Raw genomic sequence first — 23,074 nt, forward strand, 5'->3', positions numbered from 1 at the left:
CTGCTTTATCATAATGTGAGGTGACCATTTTACAATTAGAAGGCATGATTATTTTCTGCACATAATACAATAAACACTGAAAAAATGAAGCAAACAATTTATATAAAATATTAGGCACAATATATTTACTACACTGAACATAGTTTTCCATAGTCTTAAAATCAGAGATAGCTAATAATCAGGACACTTTTGGGAAACAGTGACATCTGGCTCTCAAGTACACAAAGGAAATCTGTTGATTTCAGGTAACTTCTTTGCAACAGTGTATTGTGACCTGCATACTGCACAGTGGGGGACAAAAGCAGGGACAGTGGCTCCAGTCTGACTATGCTGTTTAAATCTGGTTATACACACCACATTTGTGCCATTTACATTTACCTCCTCAAAGTTCTTTAGTGCCACTCAGCACTGAACAAGTGTCACTCTTATTATTTTCAATTAACTGAGCATAAAATGGAAAATCATTATGACCACTGACTTGTTCTGTTTGAGTGATCCCATAGTTGTGCTGGTTCTTAAACTATCAAATTTGAAGAATTTTATATAAATAGAAGTAAAGGAAATATGCATATACCAAGGTGCCATTTTTATAGCCTTTAACTCAAACTTGCATAATTTCAGGCCCACCAGCCAACCAGGGGCTCAGGAGGCTGCCTGGTTTGGCTGCCTGCTGGAGACTGCTAAAGCAGGATGGTCTGCAAAAGACCTGATGGGCCACAACCCATGGCTCATGGCTGCACTAGGCTTGGTGGGCACAAGGTACACAGCCTGGCTGAACATTCTTTCAAAGGAATCCCATTTATAATACATGAAACAGAAATACATGCCAAGATTCTAACAACTTACGACAACGCTTAATTGATACACCCATGATAATTACCTTTTTTTTAAAAAAAGGAGAGAAGATGGTTGTTTAGTGAAAATGAGGCCTTTCACACTCAAGAATAAGTGGACCAGCAGATACACGCTTAGGACAGGCATACTTATCATTGCAAATTCACAAACTCGTGATATTACACCAGTAGAGCCACCAATTATTTTTTCTTGGCAAGAAAGTAAAGCATGAAGATAAAGTGACTGGGTAAGATTCTCTTCCCAAACCTCTGCAGATAAAAAACTGCTGTCAGAGGCACAGCAGCAAGGCCAGTAAAAACACCAGCAAGCCTAAACACCACCTTTGCCTAGCATTATTCTAGATCTGATGACAGTTATGCTAGTGTAAGCTTTAAGAATCTTAGCTTCCATGTTATGATTCTACCATTTATATCCCAATGTATTGTCATTCAACTCTCATTGTCTCAGATGAACACCAAGAAAGTACATGAATGCAATTTTGGCTTAATAATGGTCTGATACAACAATTAATTAGAGCTCTATTTAATTTTAAATGCTAATGAAAAATCAGATGTTTTAGGCAGGCACATGTACACACACCTTTCACATCATTAAGACTTTTTTTCCATCCTGATCAAAAATATGTATGTAAAATTTTAGTGATTATTTGAGAGGGTAGCTCAGTGGTCCGTGTATCCCACAATTCATGCTTCCCTAAAAACAGATAAGAAACATCAGCCCTACAAAAATTACTAGTCTTGCATTTCATTTTACAATGCAGAAAAATCACACGTTATATCATAGTAAGATATAAATTGGTTTTCTTTGAAAGCTAAGGACTTTTGGGGCCCCTTCCAAGAGAGATAAACTGGCCCCTTCCAAGAGAGATAAACTGCTGTTCTAGAACAGGTTATTACTGGGGCTTGCAGAGTTTTACAAGCATTATAAACCACTCTCATTTTAAAGCAAAGTGTTACAGAAAGAGCACCAGCTGACTAGCAGTGCAATCCTATGCAGAGTTATTCCAAGGGTGTAAATGTCTCATTTTGCATTGCTCATCTCCCATAGAATATTCAAGATGGCAATTATTTCAACCCTCTGTGACAGTATACTGACGAATCTCCAGTTAGTTTGTGTGTCATAATGAAAGTTTTATTAAGTCACCTCCCCTTTATATAGGTCATTATGATCACTCATTATATAGCTGGGTTTTTTTCATTTAACCTTCTTTACATTTTTGCTACTGTCTGAGGGCACAGTTCTGCCAAACTTGAACACTTTTACACCCTGTTTTGTATATCTAAAGGAGAGATTTATGCATATATTCCATTATCCTGTTGGGATATAAAACTGTTGAGCAGGACTGTGCTCTAGGTATTTGTGACAGACACTAACCTTCTTAAAGGTATCTGCACTGAGCTAAGATTAGAAGGCACTTCCAAGTTACAAGTCATTCCTTTGTTCAAAACAAAAAACAAATTATCATCTCAGTAATCTGATGCATTATACCTATCCAGTTAAGACCTGCAAAATGCAACCAAAGCCTTGGAATCAGAGGGTCAGACTAGATGAGATGCCACCCCTGGGTTCACACCTCACTTTGTAGAGTCCCAGAATGTCTTTTGAAGACTGCTGCAGGGGTCCAACTTTGACTGGGACCACTGCAGTGTGCCACTTGTTTGATGTCAAAAAAGTGTGCCCCTGCCTCCTGCTGCACCATGGCTGTTCCTATCAGAATTGGGGCCCTGCAGCACTCTTTAAAGGCATTCCAAGGCTCTACAAAATGGAGGCATGCCCCTTGGGGATGACATCATCCAGACTGGCCCTTAATCTTCTAAAGCTGGTTTAGAGAACACGGTGGGTGGCTGCATGTAACTTTACCACAAGACATACCTTATGTACGAGCATCATACAGCTGTTGTCACATTTAAAAGGTTCTTTCCATCTATGCTAATGGACATACGCCAACAGTCTTTTGGGTATTGTTTTTATGCGCATGCCACAAGTTTTGGAATGGGATGCTGGCTGTATGGAGTGACCATGTGGGTAATACCCTGACAGCTGAGCTGCACATGCAGTCTGTGTCAAATTTAAATTGGTCCTGAGGAAGCCTCATGTATTCATCATTCATACAATCCCTACCACACCTTCTCTCTGGTCAAGGGAACCAATGGCTCTGCCTTAAACTATCACAGGGCAGGCATCCAAAGGCAGATTCAGGTGCTAGACTTGCAGTTCAGTCATAGTGAGATCATCACTATTCAATTGGTTCAGCAAAAAAAAAAAAAAAGCAGTTTTCCCACAGTGAGCCTGACCATCTATATCACTCTTGTCAAATGGTGATTGTGAAACCAGGTTGCAGCTGGACAAATACAAAATATCTTGTATTTTCAAAATTGTTTTTTTTTAAAAAACCACCCTGTTTCACTTTTCATTAACCACTGTTACTCAAATGAAGATAAAGTGGTTGTTTTTTTAAAGTCCATTGCCAACATCCTTCCCCAAAAAGTTTTGCTTTCCTGAAGTGCTGGTGACTGCTCTAAAGCTTGGTACAAAAGAAAAGGACAACAAAAGGAAGGGATGTCCTCAACAATTAAATAGGACATAAACTAAAGAGGGGGGGCGGAGAACAGGTAGAGAATAGAAAACATTACAGTGTTTCCCCTCCCCAATACAAAATAAAACAACCATTAATAGACATTAGGAAATCAGTCAAAGCTGCTTTTGAGCTATCCAACTTGAGTCTTGAATGTCTATTTTTCCAAAAACAGGCCTATTAACCTGAAGACAACATAGGCAGGAGCATGCTCAAAGTGCCCTCGCCTCTAGGTTTCTCCACTGTTGCAATTCTGTTCAGTTTGCCAACCTCCGTCTGCCAGCTGGGTACCTTCTTTGTGGTCATGTGACGGCGGGCATGTTTTGTCAAGTGATCACTGCGCATGAAGCGGCGGTCGCAGACGGGACAAGCAAATTTCTTCTCCCCTGTGTGGGTTCTGCGGTGCCGAGAAAGTTCATCGGAGCGGGCAAACTTTTTATCACAGCCTTCCCAGCTACAAGTGAAAGGTTTTTCTCCTGAAAGGAGAGGGGGAAGAAAGAAAAGAGAAGTCAAGAACAAGACAGCTGGTTTTATCAAGGAGAGTAAGGCTCAGACCCTCCCTCCTGAAATGCTGCTCCTCAGGGAGTGGGGATGCTGAGGAACATGCTGAGGGGTATGATTGGTGGAAACTGCCCCTCCCCGAAATTATTGTTGGGATCCAACACTAAACACTACAATATGAATTGTTTTGCTGGAACCAAAGTTCTGAGTTAAATGCAGCTACTATTCCGCACACAGTTCCTATCCAAATCAGGAAGTAAAAAAACAACAAACATCTCTCTAGAAAGAGTCAGGGTTTTTTTGTTTTCCAACATTTCTCAAGACGTATTGACAAGGAACTTGATTTTTACAATAAAAACACAGACAGGTAGGTTTGCTCCACCAGCATCAATGGATATCTGTCTCCCAAAGAAAATAATAGGATATCTATCTCATAAAATCACCCTCCTGTTGAACCCTATTCCTCTAAAGTGACAGCAAATGGCACCTCCATTAACTGTCCATGCCTTATTTTCACTTAAGAGTCAACCAGCTTGCTTATACCACTGATTCATAATGACTGGAGTCATCTTTGTGTTCCTGAAGAACACTGATTTTCCTACCAAGCAGGGAAAACAAACGCTACTCCTTGCACACTACCAACAGCTCCATATTCAGCTAATGTTACTGGACAATCTTTAAAGAAACACAGAATACCCATTCTCTTCCATACCTACCAGTATGAGTACGGAGGTGGGCTTTGAGATGAGAGCTTTTGAAGTAGGTTTTCCTGCAGCCAGGAAAGTTGCAAATATAATTTCTCCGGCGAGAAAAGTCTACTAAAGGTGCGCTGCTTTGACCTGAGGCAATGAAAACTGGAGCAGGAGCCAGGGGTAGGAGTTTGGTGTTTCCAACAGACAACACAGTCTGTGGACACGGTGGTGCCTGAGCAACGGCCGCCTGTGGAAGAACCAACATAACAGTCCCCTGAGGCATAGAAGGTCCCATTAGAAGAGGCTGGGAAATTGGGGCTGTGTGGGGTAAGATGGGCTTGACCGCTGCTGCCATCTGAGTAGAGGGCTTTAGAAAGGCAGGAACCATACCTCTTTGTCCGTTCAAGGGGATCATTTGGCAGATCATTGGGGGATTTGAAAGTGGAGTAGACAAAAGAGGGGTGCTCTTTTGCAGTGCGTCCTTCTCACAGTTCTTTGGGATAGAAGTCTGCGGCATTTCCTGTCCTTTTTCTGCAGTGTTACAACCTGACCTGTGCAAACAAGGTTCATTTACTGATGAAGGGTGATAAATTAAGGTGTCGGCAGCATCAGAATCCTGTAAGACTTTTCGATGTCTCTGGTCTTGTGTTTCATGCCGATCTCCAGAACTGCTGTCGCCTGATATTGTTTCTGCTTTCCCTTGTGTGGCAGAAATGCGTGAGTAAGCAAAACTGTCCCCCGTGTGACGGATCACGCTGGTCGCCATGGCCCTGCAGAGCTGAGGAACAGGTTGGTCAGCCCTTGCTGGCTTCTGGCTGGACTGCCTCTCCAAATTCAGGGCAAGTGGCTGGGCTGCAGCAGGAGCACAGCCAGGAGGAGTGCTGAGGCAGGCAGGTGAATTAGCCATTATGGTCCTCGATTTTGAATAAGTGACTTGGGAAGAGAGCAGTGCTGAGATGGATGGCTCAGCAAAATCTGGACTGTACGGTGGAGTCATACACTGGGCATTGAAAACAAAGAAAAGATGTTACAGCAGTACCAGCAGACCAAAATCAAAACACCACTACTTTAGATGCAATCAGTGTTCCCTCTAAGCTGAATTAGTGTGAGCCAGCTCATGATTTTTTAGCTTCTGGCTCACACATTTTTGTCTCTAGGAAAATGGCCCCAGAGCAAACTGATTTATGCAGCACCTCACAAATTTAATGCCAGTAACTCACAAAGTAGAATTTTTGCTCACAAGACTCCACAGCTTAGAGGGAACACAGGATGCAATCAGTTTAGAGAAAGGCAAGCTCTAGGATTGCATTACTGCGTCACATTTGTTGGATTTCTAGATAACAAAAACTAAGCACCAGTGCTCTTTTCACCATGCATTTATAATTGTAAAACTCGAGAGAAATCGATTGTATTGATTGGTTATTATTACAAATATTTCCAAAGTAACTGGATTGGATTGTCCAGTTTTGTTCTGGCAAGAGAACTATGCAGTGAAACTCTTTTTTCCCTTCAGTTTATCTTTGCATACTGACCACAATCCAGCACAGAGGTAAGTGCACTTAACCCTAGTGAAATAAAGTGCATTCTCTGGAGTCTGTCCTGGCTTGTGGCTCTAATGTAAAACATGAACCTTGGAATGCAGTAATAGGTTTTATCTGTGTATAACATCAGAACATTCATATTGAGTTCAATTTAAATTGATAACAGTGTAATCCTAAACACTGACTTCAATGGAAAAGTGTAACTCTGTTTAGAATTACGCATAAGGTAAAGCAGGGGGGAGAGGCGTGGCCAGTATTAAACAAAACATGTCACTTCCAAGGGCTTCTTACTCAGTCATAAAGACTACCAAGTCAAATAAATAAAGTACAAATCTTTTCTTTGAAACTATTCATATTCATGCCATACATAATCGTTTTGTTATTCTTACCAATGTGGATAAGAAGTTATAATCCTTGGGCAGCTCAGATGTAGGCTCAGTGTGCATTGTAAAGTCGCCTGAATCTGACACAGGTGTAAGAGGTCTTATCTTTAATAGGTCACCTTTCTGTGATCTTTGACCCCAGGAACTCATACAAACAAGTGCCTCAACAGCTTCAATGTCATTCTGTTCCAAAGCACTACAGGTAGACCTTTCACTATCATGACGCTGCCGCTCACGTATGGATTCATAGATGTCCACAATGTCAACCTAGACAAAAGCCCGTAATTGTTAAGTCAGTACGAAAAAAAAGTTAACATATGCCTAAACTCATCATATACATCAACATCCTGCTCTAGCTAAGGAGATATTCATGCATAAGCAAGCTCATGCATGCAGATCACTTCCCAGATAAATGAGATGTGCATCCACTTTCTTGGGCAACTAGTGTAATATTTAGCACCTTGTTTACATGCAGGCGGAGCTGAATCAGAGCAGAGATTCTCAAAGAGAACTCTGGTCACCAGCTTCCATTATTCTACAGAAATACGGTTTCTTTCTGGATTACACAGGGTATGCCACCAACTCAATAAAGTATGAAAAAAATCCAGCTTACTGCAAATGATTGAAGACATACATACAGCACTATATTAACTTTTCAAAATTTCAGCAATTTAGCTCCTTTGTTGTAGTGATCCTTTGTTATAACTATTAATAAATGTAATGTTATGCTTAAACCCACTTAAACCAAGACATGAGGATGCTTTTATTTTGTATTGGACTGAGGCTACTTCATCTACAGCAGCTGCTTTTGTACCATATGATGTAGCTTTAGTCAGCCCCATCCCATTTTGTGAGTTACCTGGAGCTGCCTGCAGTAGATGCTGATAATGCATAAGTCTTATAACATGACCCCAAAGACAGGACTTCCCAGGTGTACAGGAGTGAATGCCATTCACTGCACCCCCAGAACTGCAGAAGCCCATTTGGGGGGGGGGGGGAGCTTTGACATTTGCTTACAATTTACCAACATTAATTTTCTTTGGGGTTAAAAAATATGAAACCTATAAAACAAAGGAAGGGGGGGGGCAGTCGGGGCAGAGAGACATCCAAAAAATTATTCTGCATCGGCTTGCAATTCATTGAAATCCTTTTTCTCCGAGGTGAAAACTGAAAGCTGCAGCACAAGGCCTCAGATTCAGTGGGAGCTCAGCTCCTGAACCTTTCTGAGAGTTCCACCTCCTTGTCCATTGAATAGTATTGCAGCTGCATAACAATCCCTGGATGAGCTCCACCACCTATTTTTGTACAAAACGACCCCTGTGCAGCACCAATAAGGTTTGAAAGAAAAGGCGAGCGCCCGCTTAAAGAGCCTGGGTTGGGCCTGCAGGGAGACACGTAACCTCAGCCTGGCAAGCATGTCCTTAAATCACCTCCTTTTACCCAGACACTGCAGAGAGGCAAGCCGGTTGAGCTGGCGCGCACACAACCACCAGAAGCGACTGCGGAAATCTAGGGCGGCAGAAAGGAGGCCGGAAATTTCCTCCCCATTTCGTTCCACCCAAAGGGCCCGACGGCTTCGAGTCGTGGAGATCTAATTTATTATCACTATTTTTCATCCCTCTCACTCCCGACAGCGGCTGTGCGCGCTCATTTCATTACTTTTCTACAACCAACAAATGAAGAGCAGGGGGTGGGCCCGGGAGGGGGGGCTGCTATGCAGATCGCCCCTCTTCTGGCTTCGAAATGCATTGGCCAGAGGGGGCTGAGGCTCCACCTTCGAGAGGGAGGGAAGGGGGTGGGTGGGTGGTGTTCTTCCCACCTCATGGGACCCGGAGCTGCCGCCCACTCCAAATATAGCTGAGGGAGGGGGAGTGGTAGAAGGGAGGCGACGTCATGCATCAAAACAGCCCCCCCCCCCAGCAAAGTGGGTGGGGGTCTCGGGCTGAGCCCCCGCTGGATGCGCTCCCAGGGCGCGCTGGATCTGGCCGCAAGACTCGCCCAGGGTGGGAAGCCAGAGCTACACCGAGGGAGGGAGGGAAAGGGGTGGGGGAAGAGGACAACTTTTACAAAACGGAGAAGTTGACAAAGACAGAAAACCTCCCCGGCTGTTGGAAGCTCCCTCCACCCCCAAACCCTCCCCAGCTACGAGGAAGGCCGTTTACTGGGAGCGGAGGGCGACAGTTGCCAGGTGTAATCGCTGGAGCTTCGGCTTCGTGTCATTACCAGGCAACTGTGGACCACAGACAGCAAAGGCGACTCGCAGCAAAGGACGTCGTTCTGGGGAAGGGAGACTCCCTCCGGGAGTAACTGGGACCCCAAGGCGAGCTGCAATTCTTTGCACCCAACCAAGTTCCATCGCCCAAGCCGGGAGGGACCTGGGAGAGACGCGAGTGACAGATGCCCACCGCATCGGTCCTGCAACTCTTCCAAGCCTCAGAGGCAGAAGCAGACGTCTCTACGCCCCTCCAGCCTTATGCCAATTCAGAGGGTCACCCACACACGATCGAGGTGACCCAGGGAAGGGCTCAGGGTGGACTGTCTTTGTTTGAACCATCCTTCCTGGATTAGCAGGTCAAGGGTTTGAAAGGCACGCTTAAGCATCTCAATCGCCCATCCTCTGAGCATCTTGGCAAGCCATTAATTGCATTTATCCCCAAAATTTAAAAAAAAATTAAAATGCAGGTTTGTTCTTTGCAAGAAAGGGAAGAAAGCAAGCTCACGTCAAGCATCTCGCAGCTTGGGAAATGATGCGGATGGGATCAGAGGAGGGAGGGAGGGAGGAGAGCCACTCAGCCTGCTTCACCCCCGGGAGGTGGTAAGAAGGTGGTAAGAAGGTGCCAGCGCTCTACCCCCCTCCCCCGTGCATCAAGTGGTACTCACCGCGGGGGCATCTCCCATCTCGTCGGCGCAAGGCGAGGGATGCATGCTGAAAGCTCTCGCAGGCAGCCGCGATGTGACAAAGCCAACAAGCGCCAGAACCGCCTCCTCCTCCGCCCTCCCTTTATCTCCCTCTTTCCTCCCACACCTCCCTTTGGAAGAGGAGGCGAGCAGCCAAAACACAGAAGGAAACACACCAAAACACTCCATCCAGCGAGGCAGCTGGAGAGGAGGGAGGGAGAGCGCAAAAAGGAGGAAAGACGCGCCTCGCCCAATCCCGGGCCGAGCTGCTTCTCGGCCAGCCAATGGCCTCCCTCGGGCAGCGTGATTGCCTCGTGCTCGCTCGGCGGACAGCAGGAAAGGCTCCTCGTGGGCACGTTTCGTGGCGGCTGCCGCCGAGTCTGCGAGCCGAGCCTCCCTCTGGAAACTAGGGGAAAGGTCGACGTGAGGAGAAGAGGGGAGGCGGGGCCGGGGAAAGGGCGGGGAGGCTTAGTCGGGGAGCGGCAGCCAGCCAGCCAGGGAATGCCCGCGCGCGCGGAAGAGAGAGGCGCACAGGCAGACACAGAGGAGGTGGGCGCGGCTACAGAGAGTTGACATCACCGCGCGCGCATTCATGCACACACTACCAAGTTCCCTCGCCCGGCCCCAGCAACAGCGCCGAGTCTGCTCCTGGAAGCCCCACCTTAAGCTCTCTCTAAGCAAACCAAGGAGATTGGAGAAGCTCGCGCGACGTGATGAGCGCCCTTTCTTGTGACGATTTGGGTCTGGCCGCTTCAGAGATACTTTCCAGATCTCCTTCCTGACGAGATTCCCCTCTTAGTCTTCTGCAATAAAATAGCGCCAATGATAATTAGGATTTTGAGGGAGGGAGGGGGTTGTGAGGATGGGGACAGGAGGTTGGAAAGAAACATCCCCCCCCCACCCTCCCTTTTTTTTTGTTAGGCCGGTTCCTACTGAAATGTGAAATTAGGAGCTAGGCAGTGAATGGTGCAGACTAAAAAGATAATATACCTGGAAGGAAGGAATGTTACAGATTCTGGAAATGTTAGTCTAAGGTGCTAACTGGACTCGGGAGTCTTGGGACACCTTAAAAGCTAAACTTTCATTTCATGCAAGTGGCAACAGGCAGTCTTATGATTTCATTAGACTGCTCTTTTGTCAGATGTGTGGAGTTCATAACAACACAGCCTTCAATCTTGAATAAAACTGGACTCCTGTTACTTTTACTTTGCTGCAGCAGACTAATGTAGTGTCTTGCATGGAATTATCCGTTATGATAAAAGTGTGTGTGAGGGAAAGACTTACAGTAGAGAGGCCTGTTGTAAACCATTCAGCTGTGAATCCCTGTGAAAGCAACTAGAACAGATGAGTTTACAAAGAGTGGCTTAGAGCCATAAGAAAATGTGCTGCTGCATCATACTAGAGTCCAAACCACATGAAGGCCAAGGCCATCCTCATTTTGCCTCAAAGCACTGGTATTCAGAGGTCTGCTTTTGAATGTGAAGATGTCCTCTAGTCAGTAGCCAGTGATTGTGCTATCCTCCAAATCCTGTTTTAAAGCCATCTGTGTTAGTGGCCACCACAACTATATCCACTGATAGAGAATTCCACAATTCACAGTGAAATATGAACTCAAGAATGTCCTATCATGAACAGTCTTCCTCAGGTCTTGCAGAATGAAGACAATTACTTCCTTTATTGAGTTTGTCCATCTCATGTTGGGTTTTCCTCTTTTCCTTTCCTTCCTAAATTAATTGAAGCCAATGGATTTAGAAGGGTGTAATATAGGAATGCAGTTAATTACTCATTGAATGAGGAAGTATTTCCTTTTGTCCTGTCTCTGCCACTCATCAACTTAATTGGGTGCTCTTCCCCAAAGTTCTAAGAAGAGATTAGAGGTCCTAATTCCCCAGCCCAGCAGCAGACACCCCCCCCAGTGACCCCCTGTGCTGCCCTGACGCCCCCTGCCATGTGCACTGAACACCTCCCCGGGGGGCCGCAGAACTCAGAGTGTGAGTGCATCAGCCGCAGAACTCTGAGTCCACTTCATCAGCCCCCCCCCTTAGTGCCCTGTGCACAACAGCCCTGTGGGGTCAGGTAGGCTGTCAGCCTGGGCAGACTGAGGGGTGGCACTCCCCTCCCCTCCCCTAGCCATGTGGGGGGCAGCTTGGCAGCTCATAGACCGTTCCCCTCCCCAAAACCAAGTCTGCCCACCCTCCCAGGCATTTCCTCGGAGAGGCCACTGATGGGGGGGGGGTTGCCCAGGGAACGTGCAGCAGATGCCAAGCAGGAGAGACAACAGAGGGCACAGCTCAGACTTTATTTTTCCGAAACAAACTGCAACAGTCTCCCTGGCGTGTGCTGGGCAGTCTCGCTGTGGGAGGGACTCCATTCAGAGCGGCAGTCAGAAACAGCTGAGGAAGTGGGGGGCAGTGGAGCGACACACACGGAAGCCTCTGTGTTGGAGTCCCACCTGCAAAACGGAGACAGAGATCAAGAGTACCTGCAGGGGCGGCGGCTGGAAGAGCAGACTGCATTTCAGCCAGGCGCTCTCTTAAAGGGACAGTCTCTGACCCACCTCCCCGCATTGGGGCAGCTGCCACAGACACACACACCCTGCCCTTCCAGGGGTTGGGAATGCGGCAGAGGGCAGACCAAGGGAAGGGAGCAGGCGACAGCACAGGGGAACGGGGTCAGTAAATGCCCCCTGCTGGAGTCCACTGCCTGGTTCAAGTGCCAGAGACGCTCGCACACCAAGCGGTCAAGAGCGAGGGGAGGCCGGGGGGGGGGGACAGTGGAACTCACCCACGCATGGGCGACAGTCCTTGCATGGAGAGCCTCTGGGAGCTCGGGACCTGTGGAGACCTGGAAACAAGAGCAGTTAGCCCCAGGGGAGAGAGAGGTTCGCAAGTCAAAGATACTGTCAAAGCAACCATGTGTCACCTGCCCGATCCCTCACTCTAAGTCTGTATGGCCGGGAGCTCGCCGGCAGAGCTTCCCGCCACACGAACCTGTCCCTAACAACTGAGTTGTGCGAGGCAGAGCAAAAGTATTTCTAGGAGGGGGGGCGCGATTGGGCGCCGGGGAGGGGGCTTGCCAGGCCGAGGCGCGAGGGGATTGGTGAGACAATCACCCCGCTCCCTAAGGCGTTTGCGAGTTTTCGCAGCAGCGAAGGCAACCTTTGTTTTTGGTTTCAACAAGTACCTATGGGACATGCTGCTATTTTTGCCGGCGTGACGTTGCACCTCTTGGGGGGGGGGGTGCGTGTCATGGGCCAAACTGCTCAGGAAGCTGCCTAAGCCTGGCCACGCCTCCAACTCCACTCCCTTCTCTGCCTGAATGCCGCGCTCCGCCTCACTTTCGCCCGCACTCGGGTGCAGCCCTCAGGCGTCACTGCCCTCAGGCGTAGCAGTGCTCGGGCGGCCCCCCGCCCATGTAACTCCCCTCCACTGTGGCGGCACTAGTCGTACATTGGCGCACACCCTTCCTGTGCCCACGTAGCAGCTCGTCTGCTCCCAAAAGACTTTCCACGCCCCCTCTCTGGATTGTGCTGTTAATGTAACCTGATGTTACCCACCCTGAGCCTGCTTGTGGAAAGGGCAGGATATAAATTCAATAAATAAATAATAAAAAGTGATTTGTAGAATTCTTATATAATCAAAAATAATACAGAGGCCATACATTACTTCAACTGAATAAGCTGCTGCCTGTGAAAAAAATGAGGAATCACATATTTAGCCAAGATATTTAATAGCCATAATGAGTTAGAAGCAGGGGAGGGTTTTAACAGGAATGCACAGGAACGCAGTTCCGGCTGGCTTGAAATTAGGGGTGTGTGGCCTAATATGCAAATGAGTTCCTGCTGGTTTTTTTCTACAAAAAAGCCCTGGTTAGAAGTACTGTGTTTCAACTAAAACTCAAGATAGCATACACAAATCTGTCTTCCACACTTTATCCTTAAAATAACTTTGAGGAATGAGACTTTCCCAGTATGTGTCATGGCAGAATGGTGCTTGAAACCAAGATGATCCCATCTAAAAACCACATTCTATCCAGCACCCCGTTCTTTCCAACTTTTATCATCTTCCCCACCTCAAACATTATAATCCAAGTAGAGTCAAACTATGTGGGTTGGTGTTTATTGAAGAATAGGTTAGAACTTCTGAATTTTCCAAGACAAAATTTAGGAATATTCCTATGTACAAAAGAAAAATTATTCAGCGAAAACAACATCAAGAATGACAAAGTCAGACATGTAAGAAAATAAACATCAAATGAACCCTCACTAACATTTCTGACTTTAAATGTTGAAGCCAGGAAAATACTTACAAAGTGAGGCTTTAAAAAAACCCTCCAAGTTTTAGAGAATGAATTTTCTTCTGTGCCTTTGTCAAGACGAAGTTTTCACAATTATCTCTAGTTGTTGCTACTTATCTGTTGACTTCTCACCAATGTCATACAAGGAGGTGTGGCATATGCTGAACTATTTATATGGATATTGAGTTCCAGAATTTGTAAAATCTCTCAAGATTATCCATGATGTTTTAATGCTAAACAGGCAATAAAAACGTCCAAAATAATTTTTCTCCAAGTGAAGCAATGGGTTAGATACAGCCATTATCTGCCAGCACAAGAAACATGGATTTTTGTCATGTCCCCCTTGCTTCCAGCAGTCCCAGTGGCTAGAAAGTTGATGTCCAAAGTCCCAGCACCTGTGTGGTGAGAAGGAGGTGAACTTGTCCCTCCTCCCTCTTAGATCAGTGGAACTATTTTTGCAGAAGCGGGATTTCCCCTTCTTCCTCCTCACTGCACTGTAGCTTTGAGTCCACGTGTGTCCCGTGACTGAATTTCCAGGAATCATCGAAAAGGACTGCTTGGAGGACACTAGCATCTTCCAAGATGATTGCATCAATCCCAGTGAGTCAGAAATAATGCACATAGGGCCAAAACAAAAACAAAATTAATCACTATTCTTACATAACTTTTTAAAAAGTCATCTTAAAGGGCCTTCTTATACTATTGTTACCAGCTGGGCAAAGTGATCAGAAAGCTTTATCCAAATTAAGTGTCTGACCACTGTTTTATAGACATGCTTTTGAGGGAAATTTATATTTGTTAAATGCAGAGAAGACTTGATTGACCTCAGGAAAGATTTTGGAGGGATCTCAGAGTTTACTGCACAGAGATCAATTATTCTCTGCACCTCAATTCTCAGATATCTCTTGGAGACATTGGAGAACACTGCAGTGAGTAGAGAAGGAGGACCTGGAAGAAGGAAGCACATTGGCTATGTCTAAACTTGAAGACCTTTTCGGTTGCTACAGTTTTGGTACTCCTGCCTCACATATGTGTCATTGCCATTTTGTGTGAATAAAGCGACAAGCATATTTTTTTAGGTTCACTATACATGAATATAGACCCAAACCCAAGTTTTTGATGTGTGCACTGAAGTTTGAAAATACCTGCATTGCCTATTCACACAAAATGACAACTGTACATATTGAGGAGACAAAAACCATAACAAGAGAAAACCATAACCATGACAAAAACCATAACAAGAGAAAAAAGCTCTTCCTTTCCACTTGAGGAGGCAAAGGGCAGGATGAGGTTGAAGAGAAGAACAGCTATCTGGTCAAAGGAAAATGAAGAAAATGCAATGAACATGCAAGTTCTTACCCATGCTCCCTCTAAGCTGTTGAGTCTTGTGAGCTACTGGGGTTAAAATTGTGAGGAAGTGATATGGCTGCTGCGTAAGTTAATGTGCTCTAGGGCCATCCTTCCTGAGCTAAGACAAACATGTGTGAGCCAGAGGCTAAAAAACTGTGAGCTAGCTCACACTAACTCAGCTTAGAGGGAACACTGGTTCTTACCTTAAAATAAACTACCATAAAAAATTGCATTCACATTCCTTGAAACTACTTTAGCATCTATGATTATGAAAAAGATGCTTAGAATGCCAGCATTTATATCAAGATATAAGAGGGAGTGAACAGTGTAGCATTTTTCTACACTGTTCCATAACAAAAGATTGCTCAAAAACCAAAACTGAACTACTCAAAGGCTTTTAAAAAAAATCTTACCTATTTTGGCTTTTCTTGTTCTCTGACACCAGCACAGCAATGATCCTCTGTCCTGCTGCCAAGGGGAGAAGCAGCAGTCTGCAGTGAGCTGCCTCTTCCTTGCCTGTTTTCATAGCGAATAACAGCTGAGACCTAGCAGTGGCTTAAAAAAACAACCTTTGAGTTCCACTCGCACTTCTGAAATTCAGTATGTTGTTATGCTATATGATACTTCTAGGGGAGTCCATATGCAGGAACACATGCTTGCACGTAAGTAAACAACCCGTAACATAGATCATTTGATGGAAACATTACGTTAGCTATGGAAATCATTGTCTCCTATTTCTCGTTGCTGCAAAAAACTTTCAAAATCTGACAACAATGACCCATTGTAGTCTAAAAATATCTAGCACTTCTGCTTATGGCTGTTCAGCTCTATTAAGCTCTTTCACTGGCATTGATCCTACTTCCTCCGCTGCTGTTTGACTTTCTTCCACATTGTTGCTTCTGTTTTCAATTTCTGATCAACAACTTGGTCGTCTTTTATCTTGGAGTTATGCCCGGGCATGATTCCCCTGTGTTCAAAATAATGTTGCTTCATGCTGATTTGCATGTATAATTCACGCAGAAAAGTCACACTTACCCTATAAAGTATCCAGGTAATAGCCAGCTAATAAAAACGGCAACTGAACTTACACTACACATGGGTTCAAACATTCACCCCACATTTATCAATGTATTGTTTTTATTTTTAAACTAAACGTGTTGGATTTTTTTTTTATAAACAGATGTGTGCTCATACATGCAGGATATACAAGCATCTACCGTAATGGACATGAGGGTGAAAGATATGGGATGAGTTTTCATCCTTTCTACATAGGAGAAAGGTAAAGAGCTCACACATCTCTAAAGGGAGAAGGTAACATAAGCTATACAGACCCTTCATGGTTCTGTCCAGTTTTAGAGTTGTCATATTTCCACTAGTGGTGGGAGATCTCCTGCCCATTTCTGTTACTCAGCTGGGCAGTACAGGGAAAATGGAAGTGAAATGGGGGGCACAATCAGCTTCCCTGGCATGATGACACAACTTCTGGTGCAACCTGGAAGTGAAGCTATCATGTCAGGTGATCCTCTAGGATTTGCCCCAAACTCAATGGTTACCATCCTTTATGGTTATCATAGAGTTTTGAGCGCACACTAGAGCATCACCCTCGGAGCAATGATGACACTTCTTGGTCCTGCTGGAAGTTATATCTCCACATCAGGGATGCTGATTGCACACTCCACAGTCCCTCATGGCAACAAGGCCTCCCATGCACCACTTTTTCCACATTTCCCCTGCCCTGGTCCATATGATGGCAACACACACACCCTGAGCTACAGGGGGATGCCTTTCTCCAATTTGTTGGTTTTTTAAAAATAAGAACATCAATGGGCATGTTGATATACAATAATATCAATTTGTCAATTGCTGATTTTTTTTTTAAAAGTCTCCTGGTTCCATGCTGCCGGGACTGAGGCAAGAAAAATAGCTGTTGTGTGGGCAGGGCTGAGAAATGCCAGACTTTCCCACCCAATAGCCGAGATCGTAGCTACAGTGGGGCCCACAGAGTCCTGGCCTCTCCACCCTTACATGCATGCAAAGCACTTGGCCCCGACACTTACAGCCGCCACCTCTTCCTTGTGCTTGCTGCTGCTTCCTCACACTTGGAGCTGCCAGAGGAGGCATGGTGGCTTCTGCCATCCCCCTGCTCAAGGGCCACTTCCCTCCTGTTGGAGTGGGCAATGGCAGAGAAGTCCACTATTGCCCCTCAGCAGGTGAGTGGGCAAAGACTGGTGGCAGGAGGTGCCAGGTTCCAGCGGTTGGGATGGAGCACTCCTGCGCTTTGCTTTGAAAGCTTGAAGTTTTGAAGGCTTGAAAGCGATGTTGGTTTGTTTTTTACTCCAAAGACGGGGGTTATTAGTGGGCCCCCAAAACAAAAATTTGTGCCTCTGTTCCCCACCAAACGTTAAATCCTGGCTGTGGCCCTGCCAACAGCCAGCCTAGCTATCCTGTGATCTTTCCCAAAACATAATAGTAAATCAGATTTGGGAAGGATCATGGAAAAGTAAAGAAAAGTGCAGGTACATAGAAATGCCATAAGACTGTGGGGAAGCAAAAAAACACCCCACATTTCCCTACAGCATCAAACCCAGCACAAATCAATAAACTGGAAGGGAGAACACGTTATGGATGCCTGTAACACCCTAACTGCTACTTTCCATAGGCCAAAGCAACCTTCGAGGAAAGTGATCAGGAACAGAAATATCATGCGAGAGTACAGGTAGTTGCTTAATCCTTTCACCGCCTGCCAATCCATTCTATATTGTCCTCCAGTTTGCTTCTTTCCCACCCCTTCAGGTTCCACATGTACAAGTCTGAACTACAAATAAAAGCCTCAGAGGCTTCCCGTGCCATGTGACCCTTGAAACTGCAGCAAAGCCAATCTACAATTAGAAACTAGGGAATAGGTCAGGGCCCGGAATGGAACACCCTGCCCTGCTGGGGCAGCAGTTTTCAAATAGAAATGAAACTAGGAATGGCGACAGCTGTTTCTTTACAAATGAGAAATATTTTTGAATGGTTGTTGGCATGCTGTGGAAGTGAAAAAGAAACCCCCACCAGGACTGGCATTCTGAGCTTGCAGTTATATGAGCCACGTTCCCTGAAGCGTTATCCTGAAAAGGAGGTCAGTCTGTGTCAGACTGCCTTGTACTGCATTTGAGCACTTAATCCAAACATAGCATTAAAATACAGGAGAGGGAAGGAGCAGTGCTGGTTTAACACTGTTATGTGAGTAAGAATACTCAGAAAGTCCCTTTACTACTCCCCAAGGCATTTACAGTGCAATCCTAAACAGAGATACACCCAGACCTTTCTAAATTCATTGAAACAGGGCAACTGGCTGGCTGTTGGGTGAAATACAATGCTCCGCTAGATGGACAACAGGTCTGATCCAGCAAGGCACTTTCTATGTTAGGTCAGTCTTACACTTTCTGAGATTAAACTATTTTACAAAGGTTGTTGTGTGAGAATATAATAGCAGAGGGGGGAACTGTCAGGTTCCGTGCAGTTCTCATCAACTCAGCCTCTTTGATTTAAATCAAATAAAAGATACATGTTCACAGCAAAGACAGTTCTTGTTAGAACTGACTTCCTATGGGAGGGTCAGTTACTTATACACTATGCATGGGCATCAGGGCTTTTTTTGAGCAGGAACGCACAGGAATGCAGTTCCAACTGACTTGGCATCAGGGGGTGTGGCCTAATATGCAAATGAATTCCTGCTGGGCTTTGGCTACAGACAAACCTTGTGTGAAACAATGGTGACATCAGGGATGTGTGGCCTAATATGCAAATGAGTTCCTGCTGGGCTTTTTCTACAAAAAAAGCCTTGATGGCCATTAATAACATAAGCAGTTCAAGGTGCAAAAAGAAAGTGGCAAAAGTATTGGAATATAATTGCTCAATCCCACCCCCCGCAAGCACACAGTTGTTAAGTGTCTTTTCCTTAAAATGAAACTCAAAGCTATTCACTCAGCCAGTGAGATAAACTTCCAAGGTCTCAGACAGCAGAGGCTGCAGCTTTCAGTGAATTTTCTGAGCACTCTGTGCACATGTGCTAAACAACAAGCATAACAAAGCAAAATTATAACTGAACAGCAAGTGATATTAAAACAGGCAAAAATCATATTACATATTTCCTGAATCAAATATCAGCATGGGAGACTAGATTACACAAAATCATTGGCAAGAAATCCTTTCTTGACAAGAACCATATATGCTGCCCTGAGCAGAAGAAAAAAAAATAGATAAATTAGTAGCTCAAACATACAGCTTGTCCAAATTGTAACTTCTCCAGTGGTTGGTTGGTGCTGTAGCCATTATGACAACCTGCAGATTACTTGAGGCACACTTTTCCTCTGAAATAAATTAGAGGTATTTACAAAAAGAAGTATGCTTTTAAGAATGCATAAGATAATTTCAGAATAACCCAATCCCCCTGCATGAGTTACTTCTTCAGACTTGCCTCACCTCAATCAGGAATGCCCAGATCAGTAACTCATGCAGAGATGCAATAAGCAGGATCTTCTAAGAGCAGGTAGTTCTGCTGTCTCTCCACATGGTTAGTGATTGAATGATCTAATCTTACCAATGCAGAAATGCAGCAAAATTCTTCTCCTTACCTCCCTGTGGAAACTGATTGGAGGAAATCATACCATGGGGTAGCAGACAGCCTTCTCTGGAAGTCAACCCACAGGAAACTTCATAGCCCACATTTTGGTAGTTATTGCTCTACAGCCTCCAATTACTTGATTTTTATTATTGAAATTTTTCTGTGGACCAACATGGATTACCTACAAACCTACTGTACAGGATAGTAGATTACTGATAGAGAAGAGAAAGGGTAAGAAAGATGTCACAAGTAGCATGTTGCTTCTCAAACTTCTTGAATTCAACTCCTGCTTAAAATTTATACTGTCTTCTGATAAGTACCAACCACCTTTGGGGAACCAGAGGTCTTTGCCCACAGCTCTGTGTGGACAACTTGATCTATGCAAGGATGAATGAAAGGAAGGTGTATTTTCTGGGAAAGACATGAGATTCCTCAACAGGCCAAATACCAGGATGGCTGCAGGTTGGGAGAAGAGCATGGCAAGGGAGGGCTGAAAACCTTTGCCATATGCACCACGCTCCTGATCCAAATACCTGGAAATTGAGGAGAACCCAAAACTCACATTTGTCAAGGCTGACACAGGACCTGTATTCTCTGTGACATGTGACTTAGCATATCAGACTGTAGTGGGGGTTTACCATCACCCTTATCTTGGTGGGCTGCAGAGCTGCAGGACATTGGAATAAATGAGAGGGGCCTGTCCAGTAGCGAGTCATAGACCTAAAAAGGCAAGACCCATACGCCCAGTTATATGGGATTCATTAACCTATAATTGCCAACATCCAAGCAGAGCCAGCACACTAAGGGTTCTGCCGCTAGAGGCAGACCCCTGCGCTGTGCTCCCACCCTCCCAGCTCCCTCATTTTAAATTTTTTTGGCACGCACATACTGCCTGTGTGCCACAATGACATCACTCTCCTCTGGGGAGCCTGGCATGCAAACAAGGATTTGGCCCTGTTTGCATGCTGGGCTCCTCTCGCGTCGCAGGGTAGCCTATCAGGCCCGCTGGCATGTGGGGAGGGGTGCCTAGAGGTGCCTCGTAGGCCATGCAGTGCCCTAGGCAGCCGCCTACATGGCCTACTCCCACACGCTGGCCCTGATTACAAGTGATCTCTTGGTTACAGAGACACCTTTCCACTATAATGTATGCAAACAACCTACAGGCAAGTTTTAGTTTTGCATGTCTTTCAGTTTTGGCCCTGCAGGGCTCCTGTATGCCAGCGTGTGGCTGAGCAAGCTGATTGCGAGGCCAACAGAAAGAAGGCCCAGTGAAAGAGAGAATGTGTCAGAGAGCTAAACAAAAAAACCCTTCTTAAGTTGAAGCAAAGCTGGCATGTCCTGTTCACAGTATTACAGTCAGTTCCCATGGAGGAAAAGGCAGCTTTGGAGGATGGTATAAGGCACCATTAGGGTTGCCAGCCTCCAGGTGGGAGTGGGGGATCCCCCAATTTTGCAGACTCTTGCCTGCCACCAGGCAGCTGGTGGGCAGGGAGAAGCCCATTCCCCAACAGCTGGAATGGGGTGTGACATCCCCAAGGTGATATCACATGGAAGTGATGTCATCATGCTGGGGAAGTTGCATGGTGATGCTCTGGTATTTTGGACAAAACTTTGTGGTTACCATAGATTCCAGAGTATTACCCAAAATACCATAGTGTCACAACAGCATCCCCAGCATCCCACTCCCAGAAAGCTCCCTCCCACCCCCTGCTGGCAAGCAGGTAAGAACTGGCAACCCTAGGCCATATCCTTGTTGAATTCCCCCCCTCCCCAAACTCTGCCTACCCCAGGCACTGCCCCCCAATCTCAAGGAATTTCCTAAACTGGAGTTGGCAATCTAATTTATCCCCCATCCAATGCTAATTTTTCCAAGTCACTCAGGTTCACTGTTCCTGGATGTGTCTGTTGTTGATGTCCTTGTTTTTCATATTAGTCAGTAACTAGAGTTCATTAAAGTACGGCAAAGGCTTTTCCTGGAACTGTGTGTTTCAAAATCACCAGGAAATCTGAACTTGTTTTAAAAGAAAGAAGCAAATCTTTAAAAGCAAGAAAGAAGCAAACAATAATCCAAGCTATCTGTCAAAAGTCTTTGAAAAATTGCTGCTAACAAGCAGCATAATTCACTATCCTGTCAAAGAGTAGGGTAATTCAGATGCTGCTCAGCAGATAGAAACAGCTGTTTCACCAAGTGATTTAAAGCAGTCTTCATGAACTGAGCATTATACACCAGTCTTAAATTGTGTCCATCAGAGAACAGCACAGTAATGTGGGTATAAGCTAAAGCTGATTTCCATCTGCAGAAGGCTTTGTGATTCTGGTCCAATCTTCTGGGGCAATAGGAAACAACTCCACCCCATCATCTATGTTGCAGCCCTTCAAGTACCTGAAGATGGTTATCATATCACCTGTCAGTTTTCTCTTTTCCGGGCTAAACATACTGAGTTCCTTCAACCTTTCCTCATTGGACATGGTCTCCAGACCCCTCATCATCTTTGTTGCCCTCCTCTGGACATGTTCCAGCTTGTCTATATTCTTCTTAAATTGTGGTCCCCAGGGGTCGTTTTGTAGAAAAATAGATGGTGGAGTTCATTAGCATAACTCATTAGCATTTACCACCCACCCCCGCCAAAAGCATCCCAATGCAAGAAAGGAGAGTCCCAGGCGAGCAAGACCTGCTTGGGCAGGCTAGAGATCCATCTGTGGGTCAAGCCAAAATCACAAAATCTGCCAAAATCACATAAGAAGTGGAGAAAGGGTAACATGGGCTTCTCCAGGGGTTAATGAGGGCTGCTGGGGGTGTGGCAAAGCCCCTGGTGGCTGGCTGGCTGCCTGCCCACTCTCCTAATGCAGGGATTGTTATGCAGCTGCACCTACTATTCAATGGACAAGGTAGGTGGGGAGGAAGAGGGGGAACCCTCAGAAAGGTTCAGGAGCTGTGCTCCTGTGAGCTCCTGCTGAATCTGAGACCTGGTGGTGCCCCAAACTGAACACATTAGTCAAGGTGAGTAAAGTAAAGTAAGAGCAAAGTAAAGCAACACCATTACTTCACATGATCTAGACACTATACTTCAAGTTCTGTTAATACTGCCAAAAATCACATTTGCCTTTTTAGCTACCACATCACACTGTTGACTCATGTTCAGTGCATGGTCTACTAAGCCCTCTAGGTCAGGGGTGTCAAACATAAGACCTGGAATTTGGAACTGGCCCATCCAGGGCTCTTATGTGGCCTGCTAACCGCTAGTGCAAGGAAAGGAACAGACTGCTTGGCGGGGGGAGTGGTTGGACCCACTCTGTTCTGGCTTCAGCTTGACAGAACCACCTTGTCTGCAGCAGTCAAACATCATGGGAGCATTTGTCCAGCACTGCGTCTC

At 45.6% G+C, this 23,074-nt stretch overlaps 1 protein-coding gene across 1 annotated transcript; it reads right to left on the bottom strand.

The window, feature by feature from the left end:
• Positions 1–97: 97 nt before the first annotated feature.
• On the bottom strand, positions 98–9,652 carry KLF11 (KLF transcription factor 11). The gene is made up of 4 exons (XM_060234011.1): positions 9,428–9,652; positions 6,554–6,814; positions 4,648–5,623; positions 98–3,906 (listed from the first exon to the last, which is right to left on the bottom strand). Exons 1-4 carry the CDS (start codon positions 9,632–9,634, stop codon positions 3,611–3,613), a joined length of 1,740 nt encoding a protein of 579 aa, XP_060089994.1. The 5' UTR covers positions 9,635–9,652; the 3' UTR covers positions 98–3,610.
• Between the last annotated feature and the right edge of the window lie 13,422 nt (positions 9,653–23,074).

The sequence above is a fragment of the Heteronotia binoei genome, chromosome 1, assembly GCF_032191835.1.
Source record: "Heteronotia binoei isolate CCM8104 ecotype False Entrance Well chromosome 1, APGP_CSIRO_Hbin_v1, whole genome shotgun sequence".
Classification (NCBI taxonomy): domain Eukaryota; kingdom Metazoa; phylum Chordata; class Lepidosauria; order Squamata; family Gekkonidae; genus Heteronotia; species Heteronotia binoei.

Bases quoted from the DNA above. Each gene is read 5' to 3' on its own strand.
- KLF11 (XM_060234011.1), bottom strand. From the start codon at position 9,634: ATGGAGTGTTTTGGTGTGTTTCCTTCTGTGTTTTGGCTGCTCGCCTCC. The intron at 5,624-6,553 runs GTAAGAATAACA...TTCAATGCCCAG, and splicing joins ATAACTTCTTATCCACATTG to TGTATGACTCCACCGTACAG. The intron at 3,907-4,647 runs GTAGGTATGGAA...CTCTCCTTTCAG, and splicing joins CCACCTCCGTACTCATACTG to GAGAAAAACCTTTCACTTGT.